Source organism: Chlorocebus sabaeus, chromosome 11 (genome assembly GCF_047675955.1).
Source record: "Chlorocebus sabaeus isolate Y175 chromosome 11, mChlSab1.0.hap1, whole genome shotgun sequence".
In the NCBI taxonomy this organism is placed as follows: domain Eukaryota; kingdom Metazoa; phylum Chordata; class Mammalia; order Primates; family Cercopithecidae; genus Chlorocebus; species Chlorocebus sabaeus.
The window spans coordinates 30064030-30080877 of NC_132914.1; the positions used below are offsets into that span (position 1 = coordinate 30064030).

General features: G+C 38.0%; 1 protein-coding gene across 2 annotated transcripts in view; it reads left to right on the forward strand.

The window, feature by feature from the left end:
* Positions 1-16848, forward strand: part of FAR2 (fatty acyl-CoA reductase 2) — a 192312-nt gene that overhangs the window by 140514 nt on the left and 34950 nt on the right. For both annotated transcript variants that reach the window (XM_037990227.2, XM_037990226.2), the window contains exon 3: positions 15099-15274. In XM_037990227.2, the coding sequence (XP_037846155.1) occupies positions 15099-15274 (176 nt within the window). The remainder of the gene's footprint in view (positions 1-15098; positions 15275-16848) is intronic.

Sequence of the window (16848 nt, forward strand, 5' to 3'; positions counted from 1 at the left end):
TTTGTGGTTTTATCTGCCTCTGGTCTTTGATGATGGTGATGTACTGATGGGGTTTTGGTGTAGGTGTCCTTCCTGTTTGATAGCTTTCCTTCTAACAGTCAGGATCCTCAGCTGTAGGTTGTAGCTGTAGGAGATTGCTTGAGGTCCACTCCAGACCCTGTTTGCCTGGGTATCAGCAGCAGAGGCTGCAGAAGATAGAATATTTCTGAACAGCGAGTGTACCTGTCTGATTTTTGCTTTGGAATCTTCCTCTCAGGGGTGTACTCCACCCTGTGAGGTGTGGGGTGTCAGACTGCCCCTAGTGGGGGATGTCTCCCAGTTAGGCTACTCAGGGGTCAGGGACCCACTTGAGCAGGGAGTCTGTCCCGTCTCAGATCTCAACCTCCGTGTTGGGAGATCCACTGCTCTCTTCAAAGCTGTCAGACAGAGTCGTTTGCGTCTGCAGAGCTGCTGCGTTTGTTATTATTTACTGTGCCCTGTCCCCAGAGGTGGAGTCTACAGAGACAGGCAGGTTTCCTTGAGCTGCTGTGAGCTCCACCCAGTTCGAGCTTCCCAGCAGCTTTGTTTACCTACTTAAGCCTCAGCAATGGCGGGCGCCCCTCCCCCAGCCTCGCTGCTGCCTTGCCGGTAGATCACAGACTGCTGTGCTAGCAATGAGGGAGGCTCCGTGGGTGTGGGACACTCCCGGCCAGGTGTGGGATATGATCTCCTGGTGTGCCTGTCTGCTTAAAGTGCAGTATTGGGGTGGGAGTTACCCGCTTTTCCAGGTGTTGTGTGTCTCAGTTCCCCTGGCTAGGAAAAGGGATTTCCTTCCCCCTTGCGCTTTCCAGGTGAGGCAATGCCTCACCCTGCTTCAGCTCTCGCTGGTCGGGCTGCAGCAGCTGACCAGCACTGATCGTCTGGCACTCCCCAGTGAGATGAACCCAGTACCTCAGTTGAAAATGCAGAAATCGCCGGTCTTCTGTGTCGCTCGCGCTGGGAGTTGGAGACTGGAGCTGTTCCTATTCGGCCATCTTGCTCCGCCCCCCCGTTAGTCATAATTTAATTAGAAAGATATTTAAGAATTCCAGCCGGGCGCGGTGGCTCACACCTGTAATCCCAGCACTTTGGGAGGCCAAGGCGGGCAGATCACAAGGTCAGGAGATAGAGGCCATCCTGGCTAACACGGTGAAACCCCGTCTCTACTAAAAATACAAAAAATTAGCCAGGCGTGGTGGTGGGCGCCTGTAGTCCCAGCTACTTGGGAGGCTGAGGCAGGAGAATGGCCTCAGTGAACCCGGGAGGTGGAGCTTGCCTGAGCTGAGACCCGGCCACTGCACTCCAGCCTGGGCGACAGAACGGGACTCTGTCTCAAAAAAAAAAAAAAAAAAAAAAAAAAAAAAGAAAGATATTTAAGAATTCACATTTATATTACAACATTTAATTTGAAAAAAACTTTTTGAAGGAAAGGAAAGTATAATCAGAAATTCATCCATATCTTAAAGCCCTAGGTTTCACCAGTCTGTGCCATATGTGTTCACATTAAGTCTCCATTCTGCATGAGTTGTACTAATGTGGGTGCTGAAGGAAATAAACACCCCCCCCCCCAAATCAGTAGCTTAATGCAAATGAAATTTGATTCTCAAACACAGTAGGTGTAATTGGTAGAAGGCATTGCACTCCACGGTCATATAAGGATCCATGCTGAGGGAAGGTTACCATCTCCTGCACATGGTTTCTAAACCATCTGAGGTCTCTCTGAATGACAATATCCAACTCTCAATGGGGAAAAAGAGGCACTGGACATCATGTGGAAGGTTTTTACGGCCCAGGCCCAGAAGTGCCCATCACGTCTGTCCATATTCCATTCTCAGAACTGTGACTGGGCATCTAACTACAAGGATGGCTGGAAAATGCATAGCTATGTGGCCAAGAGAAAAAGAAAATAGGATTGTCGAACAACTAATGAGGTTCTGCCATGGCCTTCTTTTTAGGTCACCAAATATCTGCTTTCCTGTCTTTCCCACACATAGAAGACACTCATTCCTACCCCAGGGTCTCATACCATTATTGCATCCAGTCCAAAGTCCAAGGGGGAATAGACTATCCTCTCTATCAGATCCAGATAGTTCAGCTTCTGGTTTGGTATTCTTGGATATAAAGGCGAATTTTCTGCCTCCCATGTTGAGGTAGAAAATATTTCTGTTCTACCTCTTGTCATTGTAGAACAGCGAAGTTGAAGAAAAAATAAAATCAAACAAAGACACCTTCTATTCAAAAAAGAGAAGACAGGCTGGCAAGCAGCAGCCCCTAGAGTATAACCATAAGGAAATCCTGATTAGCAAGTATTGAGAAGCTTCCTACACTGGGAATGGGGAAATTCCTTAAGTAGCCTCTAAATCTACTCTCTTTTCCATCATTATTTGTGGTGACTCCATCCTCTGGAAGGTTCTTCCTTATTTCTTACTCCCTGGCTGTCACCTCTGAAGTGGCTGTTAAGAAGTGTGCTCTTCTTGCGGTCTTTGGCTTCATAACTCATTCTGCAAGAGTAAAGGCGGAAACCAATGGGTCTTTCAGGTTTAAGGTCAGTCATTTGCTGACTCTGGAGCTGTGGAAGAAAAAATAAATCCTTTGGTTCATGCACACAATGTTGACAGCTTGACATAAGTAAAATACATGAACAAAAGGATTAATGAAGAAGTGAAAGAAGGAAGAAGTATGCATTAGGCACAACATCATTTAACAACTAAAAAAACACCGGAATACATTAAACTTGTTCATTCAGTACGTATTGGCTGAGTGCCTACTAAGTGTCAAGCACTGGGCCAGATGTGGAGGATACAGTGGCAACACACAGAAAAAAAGTTAAAGGAAAAACAAAATTGGGTAATAAATTTGTTATTGGTTTTAGCAAATCCAAAAAATTCGAGAAAATAGTGCAGTGTTTGCCAAATCTAAAACTCTTTCACCCTCACTGAGTCTTAAATTAGGAATGCACAAAAGCAGAATTACTAGAAAATCAAAGTTTTATGAGTGTGTTCCCTTAAGTAATAGCCATATATTAGAAAGTTGGTGGAGGTGGCCTGCGCATTTTAAATAATCAACCTGCACCTTTACCCCCTCCCCCAAATTCTAGCCAAATAAAGTATAAAATAAGGCAGAACTCAGCATGTTACATCAGCTTACCAGGAATGAAGTCAATGCGATTGGAAAAGTGTCAAGCAATAAGGAAGAGTTTGGATTTATTTTAACACTGCCTTCATGTCACTCGAAACTTTTAATTTCAGCCAACTCTACTGCTAAAACCAACCTCTTATGCAATGGTCTTGTCTGGGTCCAGGCCAAGGCTTACTTCTACTGTATAGCTACTCTTACCCTTCTTGGTTTTTACTCTGAAGAACTTTCCTGTCTGGGTCAGAGTTTCTTCCAGTAGGCATCAGATTCTGCAAATATTTATCTCATGTTAATCAAGACCCCCTCTAGATGTTGCCATTTAACTTTAACGAGTTTGACATAAAGAGAGTGATTTAAATGCAGTTGTAACTTATCCCTAAGTAGGGTCTGATATAGCTTATAAGCAATACCTCTCTCCAGTCACACATAATAATGAATGAATTCTAACTCACTGCAAGTACTACAGTGTTCCTGAAGGTAAATAAACCATGTCAGCTATGTGAGGCTTGGAAATTTTTCTTTAAAACATAGTACCCAAAAATGTTACCAGTTTGCCTTTGATTACTGCTATATCCCCCAGGAAATATGATCAAAAGGACATCTGTTCTATGTATCAAAATTCAGACATCTGCTTCATTCTTTTCCTTTTATGGTATGTATAGCTGTCATATCTGACTACCAGTTTCCCTGCTGTCAGAAAGAAACAATTAAATGGGAGATGCTGTGGACAAAGGGATTTTTAAAAATCCATTGGCCACAGAGAACTAGAACTGAAGAATCGGAAGAGAAGATTAATCTTCTTTCTTATTACTAAGTTTCTTATTTTCAGAGCACTTAAAGGGACATATCAATAGGGGGGAAAGTCTATGAATTAATGGCAAGATTCTTGATGACTTTCTCACAAAGATAATTAAGGTGTCACTCTAAGGAAACAACCAGAGACACCACAAATAATATATATTTTTTATTATAGTATTACTTATGGTAAACTTGGATCCAATTTCAATGTTCCACAATAGAGGAATGACTAATAAACAACAATACATACAAGTGTTAGACAAGTATTCAGGCATTAAAAATCATGTTTTATAGAACAGTAAATGACACGAAAAGGCTTGTAATATATTGGTGCAAAAACAGATGAAAAACTATATTCAGTATAATCTCAACTATTAGCCCTAAATGTTGATGTGATCTTGGATTGCTTTTTTTTTGCATTTTCAAATTTTCGAATGAGAATTGTGATTATGCTACTTCTATAGTGAGGAAAAATTACCCTCTATAATAGTGAAAAAATAAGAACCGTAATCTTCTATCTTCCACGTTTTCCAAATACAATGAACACATTATACTTTCACAGTGGAAGAAAAGAAACTCCTATCTTGTAAAGTAGTAAATAAATCAGAATGAGGCAGACATCAATCATGAATTTACAAAATTACATCATCAAGTATAAGTTCAGTTCATTTTTAGTTTTGAAATTATTTATCAAAATTAAATAGTTTGACTTATTTTTATTAGAAATGTGATTTTAAGTATTTAACATTGCTTTTTAAAAATTATCTTCTAGTTTTTCATAAAATCTGAGGACTTGCTAGGGAAATTTTGCACACCAAATTTCATGTGTTGAAATGTGAACATGCTCACCACAGACCAAGGGTTTCCAAGCTGCTGTTTCATCTCTTACTTATGGAAAATATGCTGATGTAATTATGAACCAATCAGCTTTTCATTGTGTAAAAAGCAAATGTAGATAGTAAAATTGATATTTTAGCTTTATTGTTGTCTTAAATATATCTTGGCTTAAAAAATCATGGATGACTTTTCCCCACTATACCAGAGAATGAGTTGCAAATAAATAATTCAGTAGTAAAATTCAAAGAAACATTGAAAGCATTTTGAGTTTCCTACTGTCTTACCAATATGTTTCTTTTTACAACAACCATGTCCCATGTATATCTGTTTAGGATCTTAAGTTGCTAATAATCTACTCTGAATATTTCCTTAAGAAAACATTAAAAGGGCAATATCTATACCAAGGGAATAAAACCCGAAGTAGTAGAAACTATTAAAACTGATGTAGCTACTTAAGAATGAGTGCAAGCTCAGACACTGAAATATGTATCATTGAGATAATACCAAAAATAGTCAACCTTTTCCTGTGAAGTTATAGTAAAGTATATTACGAGTACTTAGTATATTAGAGAAATGTTAGAATGAGATTGTACCAGGTTCAGAATTCCTCATCCGTGAAGACCAGACAAAATTCAAGGTTTTTAGAGAGGGATTATCCTGAATGATATCACCAGCAAGTGGGTTTATAAACAAAGACAGAGCTTGGCAGGTTGCACTGGATCCTTCAAACCAGTTTCTCTGGAAAAGTGTCGATTACTCAATAAACCCTCAGTTGCCACTGAGGTAAATCAACTTTGAAATACAGTAGAGAACTCTGGGCGATAAATCATGCAGGGTTACACACTGGGTCCACAGTTCACAGAACATGATTAGATTTAAGACAATAGAAGATAGGGACATTTTATGAACTAGTTTATTGAATCCTTTTAAGACTATCACTGTATGGCAGCTCCTAGAAGGCTTAGATAAATTAATCTTTAAGAGGTAAACAAATTAGGCCGGGCGCGGTGGCTCAAGCCTGTAATCCCAGCACTTTGGGAGGCCGAGACGGGCGGATCATGAGGTCAGGAGATCGAGACCATCCTGGCTAACACGGTGAAACCCCGTCTCTACTAAAAAATACAAAAAATTAGCCGGGTGCCGTGGTGGGCGCCTGTAGTCCCAGCTACTCGGGAGGCTGAGGCAGGAGAATGGCGTGAACCCGGGAGGCGGAGCTTGCAGTGAGCTGAGATCCGGCCACTGCACTCCAGCCTGGGCGACAGAGCAAGACTCCGTCTCAAAAAAAAAAAAAAAAAAAAAAAAAAAACAAAAAAAAACAAATTAACTTTGAACTAAGAAAACAACAACATAACAACAAACTTTGAATTAGGAAACATCTGCAAAGAAAAGCCCAAGAATTAAAGAAGCACACAGTAGAAGTGTCGATTTTATTTTATAAGTTTCTTGTTAATTTTCAGACTCTTTTGTAGGGGGAAAAAAAAATGTGTTCATGCTTGCCCCAGGCTTCCCTGTATAAAAGCTGCTTGTTCTCAACTTCCAAAAATGAATTTCTGATTGACATTAATGATTCTGTTAAATCTCTATATAAAGCAAAGGCAATTGGAAACATTTGCATTAAAACTGCCAAAATTGGAAATACTTGCATTTACACTTCCAAAGCCAGTTGTGTTCCATTACTGTTATTGTTTGTTTGTTCATTTGTTTTCCCCCTAAGAATTAAGAAACTATCCCACAAAATGCAAGAGGTCTCTAGTGTAAGTAGTTTCCAGTTTTCCTGTTACTCAAGTCAGATCAGCTAAAGGATATTCAACCTCTCCCCTGCAGGCCATTTACTTTCAACAAGAAAGAGAGGAAGGGAAGAAGGAAGGAAAAAAATCTCCTCCAATCACATCAAGTCTTTTTCTTAAAAGCTTCAAATTAGCCAGGCTTGGTGATTCACACCTGTAATCCCAGCACTTTGGGATGCTGAGGTGGGCGGATCACAAGGTCAGGAGATCGAGACCCTCCTGGCCAACATGGTGAAACTCTGTATCTACCAAAAATACAAACATTAGCTAGGTGTGGTGGCGTGCACCTGTAGTCCCAGCTACTGGGGAGGCTGAGGCAGGAGAATCACTTGAACCTGGGAGGCGGAAGTTGGAGTGAGCCGAGATCAAAAAGTTACCAAGCCATGAGGTTCAACATGATTTTGGCATACATTCTGTTTTTAGAAGCATCTGAATCACAGGATAGAATCAGAAACGTTGGCATGACCCAACACACATAAACACACACACACACAAAACAAACAAAGAAACAAACAAAACACAGCTTTCTGATCAGCAGTTTTTGGAAATGGAATATTGCTGTGGAAGTGGAAAGGGGATTTTCCTATTATTAGGGACCTACAAAATGGTAGGCACTAACACAAACATCTGACTTTCATTACACAAATCCTCAGAAATCTCTGCAGTATGCCTGTTCCTACAGCACAGATGAGATATTAATTCACTATGGTTGTCATCTATCCAAGGTTATGTAATTTGTGCCAAGTGATACAGCAAAATTGGAATGCAGGTCTCTCATCTCTAAGTCCGTAGTTTCCCTCCTATACTACATTGCCTCCCCTAGGAAATTTCTTCCTCGATGACAATATCATAAGGAAAGTGAAACTATTGCTTGCCACTTCTGAGTTAGTATCAGCATTTTTTCCATCCTCCAGCATGGATAATGCAGAGATGCCACCAATTCTGTTGCTGAGTAGAAATAATCTTAAGTTTGGTCTCCATCTTCCTAGCCACCCTAGCTCTTTTCCTGTACAGATGCAAGAAAGAATTCTCAAAGAATTGTGAAATTGACCTTTGGTGTGGGGAAAAAAAAAAGCATAACAAGATGATGAATCAAACACTGTGTTGCCTTTAGCATTTATTATAGAATATTATGTAAAGTGAACTAAAATTTTGTTAAATGCAAAATTGTCTTTAAGAACAGCATAATATATGCTTAGTTCTCTAAGATCACAGAATACCATAGTCAGGTGGTTGGCATTTTAGATAAATATGCACAAACACGATGACGCAGAGAGGTAAGTAATTTGCCCCAGCCACATAGCGAATCAATGGCAGAATCAGAATTCAAATACAGTCCTTCGTGACTCCTAAGGGCCTGAGCTCTTTCCAATACACCAGTGGTTCTCAACTTCAGAGTATATCAGAATTACTAGAGAGCATTTCAAAGACAAGATAGATGCCCAAGCTTGGAGTAATAACTGTTGAATGAGAATCATCAGGGTCAGGACATAGGTTGGTTTGTTTGAGCAACTTCCTGGGCAATCCTAACAGCCATACTACTACACCATGCTGCCTTATGGAGTTATAGAAATGTCCTTGCTAAAGCATTAGAAACTTCTGGATTAATCCTTCACATCTTATGAGAGTTACTAGTGAACTAGCAACAATTTTAACATTTTGTGAATTTTTGTTAATCTGTACTTTGGATATAATGGTTTTTGCTTAAATTAAGGTACTTATTTGTGTTTAATTGTTTTCAACTTAGAGCTAATTTGCAGAATTCATTGACTTGTTTTTACTCAGCACTGTAAAAATTCTCTTAAAAATGTTAGTGTCTCTTTCACTTGGGACACCAAATATTCCATAGAGATTGCCCCTTAGTTTGAGCAAACTTATTTATTTTCCAAAAAAAATTAAGCAAATATTGGTGGGTTATTGGGAGTAAATAATATAGTTATTTTTGAAGAAAAAGACAGTAAAATGAATAAAGATCAAAGATTCCCATGATTAGAAAATATTTGATTTCCTTCAATGAGCCCTGGGAAGTAGAGGTCAAATCTCCTGTGGATACTTCCAAAATGAGGTCATGTGGCTAACTAGTTGATTGTGAGAGACCATGTTAAAGGCCTCTGAATTGTTTCAAAAGCATTATATAAATTTAATGCCCCCATCCCAATTCCTACTTCTAATAAAAATGCAGTCTTGGTGTCTTGACTACAGAAGTCATACCCAAGGAGTTTAAACCAGAGAATTTTTTTTTTCTGGTTTTTTCTTTCAGCTGAATTTTCTTACTTAGAGTTTGCAGTTTCTCTCTTGCCTCTGGGCTACAAGTAACTATTCATATAATTAGAATAGTGTCTCATATTTAAAAACAAATTAAGAAGAGAAATACTTGCTTGTGTAATGTTAAATCAATGAAACACTCCCAAAGTTTCCAGTTTGAAATGCTTAGATCGCCTTTCAGCTGTATCTTTCAGTGACCACAGAAATGTGTCCTACTCTTGTAAAGAACAAGGTTTCCTAAAATGGATAAACAGCAATCCCTCTGCTTGAGTTTTGATGATGGTGAGCAGCTTTTCAACTATCTACCTCTCAGTCTTGTGCCGTCAAGTAGAGAATATGAGTTTATGCAATAAGAAACAGGATAAGCTCTTAGAATTTAAAATAATTGTATTGTTCTTTATTGGTGGCTTTCAATGAAATTTCTGACACTATGTTTTTTCTTTACTCATTTTGATTTTATCTATTTTTCTTACTTTAATATCTCACATTATCAACAAACACACCAAAAAAAATTTTTTTAGAAGAGCTGGTGCTTATCCAGGATCCATTTGCACCATTTCATCTTGTCCCTTCAGTCTTATCATTATTATAAAAATAGAGGGTCTGCGATAAAAACTGGAGAAATCATATTACTTCAAACTCCCATTGGCAGTTAATATAGAGGACTCAGGAAACACTTTGTGTCCTCGTTTAGGAGTCGCTATCTGCTATCTCTCATCACAGCCATACAAACTTCAGGAATCAGGCTTCCATTCTATTGTAGTAATAGTTCTGTTACTAATCTTACAGGAATTAATTTTAATTCAATAAGCAAAATTTGAGTCTTTTCAATGAATGGCATACTGTCAAGCATAAAGAGATGAATAAGAATCAAGGAGTTTACAAAGGAATTTTTTTAGAAAGTAATACCCTTTAAAATAGCCACACATAAAATTAAATACTTAGGAATTAACTTGACCAGAGAAGTGAAAGATCTCTATAATGGAAACTAGAAAACACTGATGAATGAAATTGAAGAGGACACCAAAAACTAGAAAAGTAATCCATGTTCATGGATTACAAGAATCGATATTGTTAAAATGTCCATACTACCACCCAAAGCAATATACAGATTCAATGTAATCCTTATCAAAATATCAATAACATTATTCATAGAAATAGAAAAAAAAATCCTAAAATTTATATGGAACCACAAAAGACTGAGAATAGCCAAAGCTAACCTGAGCAAAAAAGAATAAAACTGGAGGAATCACATTACTTGACTTCAAATTTTACTACAAAGCTATGGTAACCAAAATAATGTGCTACTGGCATAAAAACAGACACAGAGACCAATAGAACAGAATAGAGAACTCGGAAACAAATCCACACTCCTGCAGTGAACTCTTTTGACAAAGGTGCCAAGAACATATACTGGCGTAAAGACAACCTCATCAGTAAATGGTGTTGGGAAAACTGGATATCCATATACAGTAGAATGAAACTAGACCCCTATCTCTCGCCATATACAAAAATCAAATCAAAGTGGATTAAAGACTTAAATCTAAGACTTCAAACTATGAAACTACTACAAGAAAACATTTAGGAAAATCTCCAGGACATTGGTCTGGGCAAAAATTTATTGAGCAATACCCCACAAGCACAGGCTACCAAAGCAAGAATGGACAAATGGGATCACATCAAGTTAAAAAGCTGCTACACAGCAGAGGATACAATTAAAAAAGTGAAGAGACAAGCCACAGAATGGGGGAAATATTTGCAAACAACCTATCTGATAAAGGATTAATAACCAGAATATATAAGGAGCTCAAACAACTATATAGTAAAAAGTATAAAAATCCGATCAAAAAATGAGCAAAATATTTGAATAACCATATCTCAAAAGAAGACATACAAATGACAAACAGGCATATAAAAAGGTGCTCAACATCACTGATCATCAGAGATATGCAAATCAAAACTACAATGAAATATTATTTCACCCCAGTTAAAATGGCCTATATCCAAAAGATAGGCAATAACAAATGCTGTCAATAATGTGGAGAAAAAGGAACCCTCATATGCTGTTGGTGGGAATGTAAATTAGAACAACCACTATGGAGAACACTTTGCATGTTCCTCAAAAAACAGTAGAAATACCATATGGGCCAGGTGCCGTGGCTTACACCTGTAATCCCAGCACTTTGGGAGGCCGAGGTGGGTGGATCACTGGAGGTCAGGAGTTCAAGATCAGCCTGGCCAATGTAGCGAAATCCTGTCTCTACTAAAAATACACAAATTAGCCAGGCATGTTGGTACATGCTTGTAATCCCAGCTACTCAGGAGGCTCAGGCAAGAGAATCACTTGAACTTGGGAGGTGAAGGTTGGAGTGAACCAAGATCATGCCACTGCCCACCAGGCTGGGTGACAGAGTCAGACTCTGAAAAAAACAAAAAACAAAAACAAAGAAATACTGTATGATCCAGCCGTCCCACTGCAAGGTATATACCCCAAAGAAAGGCAATCAGTATATCAAAGAGATATCTGCACTCTCATGTTTGTTGCAGTACTGCTCACAATAGCTAAGACTTGGAAGCCACCTAAGTGTCCATCAACAGATGAATGGATAAAGAAAATGTAGTACATATACACAATGGAGTATTACTCAGCTATCAAAAAGAATGGGATTCAACAACATGGATGGAACTGGAGGTCATTAGGCTAAGTGAAATGAACCAGGCACAGAAAGACAACCATTGCATGTTTTCACTTATTTATCAGATACAAAAATCATAACAATTGCACTCATGGACATAAAAAGTAGAAGGATGATTACCAGAGGCTGGGAAGGCAAGTGGGAGGGGAGAGATGAGAATGGTAAAGGGTGGCAAAAAATAGAAGAATTAATAAGACCTACTATTTGATAGCACAATCGGGTGACTATAGTCAATAATAATGGTGCATTTTAAAATAATGTAAACAGTATAATTGGATTGCTTGTAATTCAAAGATAAATGCTTGAAGGGATAGATACCCCCTTCTCTATGATGTGCTTATTTTATATTGTGTACCTGTATAAAAACATCTCATGTACCCCATATATATATATATAACCTACTATGTACCCACAAAAATTTTTAAAAATTAGAAAGAGTTTCCCTACAAAAGAAAAAAAAGAATCAAGGAGTTTACAAACTAGAGGGGGAAATATAAGCCCTGAATTTAAGAACAGACATGAATTTTTCAGAGTCAGTGTTTCCCAATTATGGTACCTGGACCATCAGATCCACCTGCAGAGGTGGTTAAGAAATATAGTTTCCTGGGTTACACACAAAACTACCGAGCCAGGATCTCTGAGGATGGAATAAAGAAATAATTTTTAACCAGGTTCCTTGATTCTTCATGCCTACAGTTTGCAAGCTACTGATGTGAAGATTGCTCTGGGCAGTTATAAAGGAAAATGAGTCATATGCAGTTATTCATCTGCCGTTGTCCGTGTTAGCACTCTAAATGGAGAAATTCTCATCATTTGTATGTCTTAAAATCAATTGGGGGACTTGGCGTGAAATAGAGATTCCTGGGTGTGCCCTAGTAATTTCTTATTTAGTGGGTATGGGATAGGACCCAGGAATATACATTTTAATTATGCTACTAGTGATTCCAATGCAGTTCACTTTGTGGATAGCATTATGAAAAGACCAAAACCACTGACCTGTTGGATTGCAGTTGGCTGCCATCTCTGTCACTCTATTCAGGATGTGGCACTATTAAAGAGTATTATTTCAGGAGCTATAGCGGTATGGTGAGATTCCTGACAGGGCAAGTCCTATTATTAAGCAAGGCTAATGTAGTAAAATGGAATCCTCATTTAGCACTGTGGTTTGAATTGATGCAGCCAATTCATTGATTTATTTCAATGGAACATTATCAACTACTATCTAAATCAGAAAACTCAGACTTTTAAAAAACTGCACTATGTTCCTTCAGATATACATTCTTGATTGAAAATACAATTCAATAGATACAACACAGATTGGAACATTATTTCCTAAAATTGTAATGATCTCATGAAAAGTAATGCAAATGTGAGATCTTGGTGCTGTTCAACATTGCACAGGTTGTCTGAAAGTATAATATGGAATAGCAGTATATTCTGTCTTTTAAAGTCATAAAAACCAAAGGCAAAAGGAAATCTAAATATGACAATTTACATCATATGTAAGGAACTCCATTGTGAGAAGGGTGGATGCTGAAACCATCTCCTACTTCTTGCTCTCTGGTAGTAGAAGTCTTCACAGGCCAAAGTGAAAAAATCCACAGAACCCTAAGTAAATTTCTAGTGAATATCATGTAGAATACATAAAATATATCACGTAGCTCAAAAAGAGTCTTCTCCAAATCAGTTATCAAAAAAGAGAAAATTATACAAATTTTAGATAAGCTTATCCAAAACTATTCAACATGTTTGTTGTACAATTAATGTTAACTATCAAGAGGGAAAACATCTGACTCTAGAAAAAAACATTTAGCATGTTTATGATTGATTAATATTAGAAAAACTATTAAAGATCTTTCTGGAAGAATCAGAATGACCTCTTTGTTGAGAATGTGCCCAGGACACTTTATCAACCTTATCAATCCCAGATGTCAAAAGCACTGAGGACTGACCTAACTTACAAATTATTTTCAGAATTGCAGTAACACACCACTGAAAAGGCTGCCCCTACAGTGCAGAAAAATGGTAGACAAAATTGAAGTATGTTAACGTGACAGATCAATATGTGAATTTCATCCCTTTTCTAGACATCTTCATTAAATCCTCAGAATGGCTTCTGAACATGCTCTTGTCTGATACAAATGAGACATGGTTTCTCTGACTACCTGAGATCAACTTTTTATTACCCAATAAAAAAAGCCTGGGGTACAACTCTAATGGATAGATCTCTCTTAATCCTGTGACTAAGGATCAACAAATAGGTGAAAATACTGTTTGGGGGTTAAGGGAGAGAAGAGGACTGTCTCTTTTACTATATTATGATTAAAACCACAGGATAATTTTCTCTGCTCTTAAATTTTCTAAACATTTAGCTTTACTTTTTGTTTTCTCACTGTTAATATGCCACACCAACACTAAGTAAAATTCCATTTAATCAAAATAGGTTGGAACCAAGATCATTTTATTGAAATCATATTTCTTGAAAACATGGGAAATGCCAATTTAATCTAAGAATTTCTGTGTGGAGGGGAAAGTACTGAATCTATTCTATCTGAGTAAGTGTAACTAGAGCTAAAATGGCCACTGCTCTTTTCTCCATTATGAATAAATAAGAATATTTTAAAAATCAATTAATATCCCATAAAAAATACATGAGCTCGTGTACTTACTAGACAATAATTGCCATTTATATTAGAATGAGATTACATAACATTTTTATATGTTTCACCTATTACAAATTTGCTTCATTTGTTATTTGTTATTTTCTAATTATGTTTGTGCTGCTAAGATATTTTGTTAATTTGGTTCAGTTAACCAAGCTCTTGGTAATTTTGCTTGTAATTTGTAAAGGCTTTGTTGAGGCTGGTAATTTTTTACTGGAAACACTTATTCTCAGTCAAAAATGGAAACTATTACCATATGTAAATATAAAGCTGGCTTAAAGGGGAAAAGACTATAAAGGCAGGATGTGGATGACTTACTCTCACTTTTTTACCCTGCAGGAAAAGTTCAAAATGCGCACCTTACTGATTATTGGAACTGATTTTTCAAACGTTTCTCACATGAAATGTAGCAGGAATTACACTAAACTGGCTGAATTGTATGAAATAAAGTAGATGGTTCTTGAGTAAATTTTTTTTTTTTTTGAGACAGGGTCTTGCTCTGTCACCCAGGCTGGAATGCAGTGTTGCAATCAAGGCTCACTCCAGCCTCGACCACTTGGGATCAAGGGATCCTCCCACCTCAGCCTCCCAAGTAGCTGGGACTACAGGCACACACCACCATGCCTGGCTAATTTTTTGTATTTTTAGTAGAGACAGGTTTTTACCATGTTGCCCAGGCTGGTGTCAAACTCCTGGGCTCACGTGATCTTCCTACTTTGGCTTCCCAGAGTGTTGAGATGACAGGCATGAGCCACCACACCCAGCCAGATGTCTTCTTTAAGTAATATTATTACAACTAAACCCAGTTTTTGAGTATAATTAAACAGGTTGTTGTAAACAAGAACAATGTGATAATGATGATGCTATTTTTTGTATATTGATCTATATTTATGTTTCAGCTATTTGAGAAAGTCAAAGAAGTTTGTCCAAATGTGCATGAGAAGATCAGAGCTATTTATGCAGATCTCAGTCAGAATGACTTTGCCATCAGCAAAGAGGACATGCAGGAGCTTCTCTCCTGTACAAACATAATCTTTCACTGTGCAGCCACTGTACGCTTTGATGACACTCTCAGGTACATTCCCATTTCCCTCTCATGGTTTGTATACATTTGTGTGCATGTAAATTTCTTCATAGTTTCTGTAAAGAAAAAAAAAAAAAAAGAAATACACTCTCAACAACAACAACAAAACATACAAAGAAGCAAAACTCCTCCAAAATCCCACCATCTAGAAACAACCATTTACTATTGTGGAGAACATTCACTCCAATTTTTCTTTATGTATCTATGATTACATAGGTGTATGTTCAATTTTACTGGAAGACAATGGCATCCTAGCGAGAATGATATTTTGCAATCTGCTTAGTTATATTTTTTGATATCTATCATTGTCAATAAGTATTCTATTATAATTTGTAATGATTACATGACATTCCATTGCACATATGTATAATATATTAAACCAGTTCTATGTCGCTGGACATTTGGATTGTTTTAATTTTTCACTATTATAAACAACACTGCAGTGAACATCTGTGTGCATGTATATTTTTCACCCCTTTGTGTGCTCTTCTTGAGATAAATTCCTAGAAATACAATTATCAGATACATATCAGATGTACCCAGGTTATGAACAGTTCGCATTTTCACACATAATGCTAAATTGCTCTCCAAAAATGTGGTGTCTGCTTACACTGTCTCTGTGCACATGAATGCTCATTTTTACAGTCACAAAATAATACTATAATTTTAAAATTATTTTTAATGTTGCTAATAGGATAATGGAAACGGTAGCACATGTTCTGATTTGTATTTGATGATTACAAACGCTAATGATATATAAATGCTTATAGGCATTTTGTTCTTTGTGAAATGCCTATTCATGTTCTTTGCTTTCTTTGCCTATTTTTCTTTTCTTTTTTTTTCTTTTTCTTTTTTTTTTTTGAGACAGAGTCTCGCTCTGTCGCCCAGGCTGGAGTGCAGTGGCGCGATCTCAGCTTACTGCAAGCTCCACCTCCCGGGTTCACGCCACTCTCTTACCTCAGCCTCCTGCGTAGCTGGGACTACAGGTGCCCGCCGCCACGGCCAGCTAATTTTTTGCATTTTTAGTAGAGACAGTGTTTCACCATGGTAGCCAGGATGGTCTCGATCTCCTGACCTCGCGATCCGCCAGCCTCGGCCTCCCAAAGTGCTGGGATTACAGGCGTGAGCCACCGCGCCCGGCCCACCTATTTTTCTATTGAAATATTTTTTTCTTATTAATATTAAGACTTCTTGAAAGTTTCAGCATTGTAATTCTTTTTTTTTTTTTTTTTTTTGAGACAGAGTTTCGCTCTTGTTGCCCAGGTTGGAGTGCAATGGCAGGATCTTGGCTCACTACAACCTCCACCTCCTGGGTTCAAGCGATTCTCCTGCCTCAGCCTCCTGAGTAGTTGGGATTATGGGTGCCCGCCACCACGCCCGGCTAATACTTTTGTATTTTTAGCAGAGACGGGGTTTCATCATGTTGGCCAGGCTGGTCTCGAACTCCTGACCTCAGGTAATCCACCCGCTTTGGCCTCCCAAGTGCTGGTATTACAGGCGTGAGCCACTGCACCCGGCCATTAAACTCTTCATCTTTTATAAGGCTCAAACTATTTTAACAATTT